The 3201-nt window shown below is 48.4% G+C and overlaps 1 protein-coding gene across 1 annotated transcript in view; it reads left to right on the forward strand.

Moving 5' to 3' along the window:
- Positions 1–1218, forward strand: part of HIGD1A (HIG1 hypoxia inducible domain family member 1A) — a 7175-nt gene extending 5957 nt beyond the window's left edge. The window contains exon 4 of the mRNA XM_019508059.1: positions 24–1218. Coding sequence (XP_019363604.1) covers positions 24–73 — 50 coding nt within the window. The 3' untranslated portion in view covers positions 74–1218. The remainder of the gene's footprint in view (positions 1–23) is intronic.
- Positions 1219–3201: the final 1983 nt, after the last annotated feature.

The raw sequence follows: 3201 nt of genomic DNA on the forward strand, positions 1-3201 counted from the left end.
TTTTTTTTTTTTTTTTTTTCCAGGTGTGCTGTATTCCATGTACAAAGAATACTGGGGGAAACCCAAGGAATAGAAAGAAGATGCCTGGTATCTGTGTGCTGGTGGTGACTTGTGTACTACAGATATACGCCTCACATTGAGGTGTCCTCCTTTTTTTTAGGTGAAGAAAAACAGAGCCAAATGAGGGTTGTGGTTCTACAATACTGTGCATAGCTTGTGCATGGTACTGGCCTTGCAGTCTGAATCACAGTGCAGGTGGGTGGTGAGTTACCACCATCTGGCTCTTTGGGATTCATTTGTTACCATACGCCAGCTATTAGTGGATATTGTAGAGCTTAATCCCTTTCCACTTCCCCCCTCCATGCACACCCCCTCTGCTCCCCCTACCCCCTAACACACACCCCACACATGCACATACTGAGTTGGCAACTTCTGGAGTCTCTTGTCCAACAGGACAAGGCTTGAATCAACTTGGAGACTGAGTTACCTGCTTGCATGCAGAGTGACCTGCAGTTTAGGGCTAAGGCACTAAGGGGACAGCAAGATGATAAACTATTTCTCCTGCTGTCTGCTCCTGCCTCTTAGGCAAAAGCACTTCAGTCTCTGGAAGCTGTCATTCTGGCACTCTTCTCTTGCATATTTTAAAGACATAACATCTGTTGGGGGTTTTTTTTTTTAGTTGTTATTTAAAGTCAGAAGTGAGCATTTTGTAGTAGACACATCTATTTAAACACAGTATTTATTCAGTCTTAACAAACTGAAGCACAGAAACCCCATTTGGATAGGCTGCGGACTGCACTTTTTTGGGGGTTGGAGGACTATGGGTTTTGTAACGGCGTATGGCCATGCTCCGGGCGCGTGATACAACACTGCACACATCTCTCCTGGAACCTAGAACTGTACTTCTGGAGCAATGCATTTTTTTTTTTTTTTAGGATTAAACCACACAGCTTGACTCCTTGAATTTTTAGTTTTTTAACAGCAGCTCCTAGAGGGCTTAGACCTCGCTCCTCCATCGCCCTTGAGATGTGAAGTGCTTCCTCCAAAATCACTATTTTACATTATTTTTTTTATATTAAAACCTGGTGCCTTCATGGGTAGGAAAGGCACAAGTGTAATGAATGGGTAGACGCCCTCCCCTTCTAACTTGCATCCATTCCACGGGGGCAGTCGGTTGTCTAATGGTATCTGTCGTAATAAACTGTGTGCCTCCCCACGCGTGAGCCTTGTTCTGTGGGAAACGACGGGGCTTGCACGGGACTGGGGGGATGCTGGCAACAGAAAGACCTTCCCTTTTGCTGAAGAGGAAGCTGAATGTGAGGGTGGTAGGTAGGGCGAGCAAAGCAGCATCTTCCCTCTGCCTGCGTGGGGAAGCTGGGCCCAGGGAAAGCCGTTTCTTGTGTTGCTGGTAGAGGAAGGGGGCGAGGGAAGCCCAGTGCTGGCTTGGGTGTAGCCGAATCTCTCTTTTTTTAGCACATGTCTAGGAGACAACGAGCCACGTTCCCCATAGCAGGACCACCCAAATTAGAGACGTTTTGTTCCCTGTCCAGGACAATGCAGGTTCTGACTCCAGACTTAAAAAAAGAAAGTTTTGTTCCTGTGGTTTCACCTTCCTCCACTGCACGTGCTAGTTGCTGGGCGCACGCTTTTCGGGATGCGTGCAAATGGACAGATGCATGCCTGCCCCCGCAGAGGTGGGCCCTCCATCCTGAACTGCATTGACCCCTGTCAGGGCTCAAAGCCAGCAGGAGCTGGGTCACTTGTTGCCTGTGAGGCGGGAGCCCTGGGGAACCCGGCTGGGGCTGGGGCTGGGGCTGGGCCTGGGCCTGCTGGGAGCAAGGGGGTTGCACCAGATATTCCCCCCCGCCCCCACCACCCAATTTTCTAGCATGCAGAAAAAGGGCTCTGCCCTTTCCCACACCCCGCAGTGTGTGTGGGGGAGGGGCGGGGGGCATTTATCCCATCCCCCCTCCTGCTCCTGTTTTCCCCCCCCACCCCTGCTCTACACCAGCTGCAAAAGCCCCTCTTTCCCGCAAACCCCCACACTTCCAGCAGCTGTCGTAAAGCCCCCGCCTTGCTTTCCGGCCAGCCCCAAGCGCAGGGCCCCGGAAGTCGTCGCCGTGGAGATGGTTGCCGCGGCAACCGCGTCCTGCTCCAGGCTGGGAGGGGCGGGGCCTGCGGCACGGAGCCGGGTGAGTGCGGAGGGGTGCACCTTGCAGACTGACTGCAGCACCTGGGGGCGGGGGGTACGGGGGTGGTTGCAGGGGACCCCAACCCTAAAATGAGTATAGAAATTTGTGCAAATAAATAAATAAATAAATAATCAAATAGTTAAACAATAAGATAAGAATAATGAAAGCATAACAAAAGGAATAAAACGAAAAGAAAAAGCAAGCCAGGCTTGCATTAAATTAAATTGAATTAAATAATAAGAATCATGAAAAAAGAATTGAAAAAAAAGAGAAGAAAAAGCAAGCTGGGCTTGCATTAAGTTACATTAAATTAAATAATAAGGAAAGAAAAAGAATTAAAAAAGAAAAGAAAAAGCAAGCTGGGTTTGCGTTAAATTACATTACATTAAGTAATAAGGAAAGAAAAAGAATTTAAAAAAGAGAAGAAAAAGCAAGCTGGGCTTGCATTCAATTAAATTAAACAATAAGAATAATGAAAAAGAATGAAAAGAAAAAGCAAGCCAGGCTTGCATTAAATTACATTAAATTAAATAATAAGAATAATGAAAGAAAAAAAAAGAAAAAGCAAGCTGGGCTTACACTGAATTAAAGTAAAGAAGAAGAATAAAAAGAAAAGAAAAAGCAGAACTTGCATTAAATTAAATTAAATACTAAGAATAATAAAAGAATCAGGATAAAAAGAAAAGAAAAAGCAAGCCGGGCTTGCACGGTGCTCAGGAGCGAAGAGCAAGCGGCCGGGGACGTGGCAGGACCGTCTCTGGCCCGAGCGGCGCGAGGGGTCCCACGTGCCGTGACCACACGTCGGCGCTGACTCGGGTGGTCAAGTCTGCTGGAGCGCAGGAATTGCCTCCGCGTCTCGGGCACGGCGTCCCCCAGCTTCAAGCTGGCAGCAGGCCTGGGGGGGTGGGAAGGCTTTCCTTAACCTTTGTCAAACGAGCGTTAGCTCAAGCGCCCCGGCCACCATTGTGAGGCGCGGGGTCGCTGATACACGAGATGCTGCGGCACTTTA

Source organism: Gavialis gangeticus, unplaced genomic scaffold, assembly GCF_001723915.1.
Source record: "Gavialis gangeticus isolate Ggan-Ray unplaced genomic scaffold, GavGan_comp1, whole genome shotgun sequence".
NCBI classification, from domain to species: domain Eukaryota; kingdom Metazoa; phylum Chordata; order Crocodylia; family Gavialidae; genus Gavialis; species Gavialis gangeticus.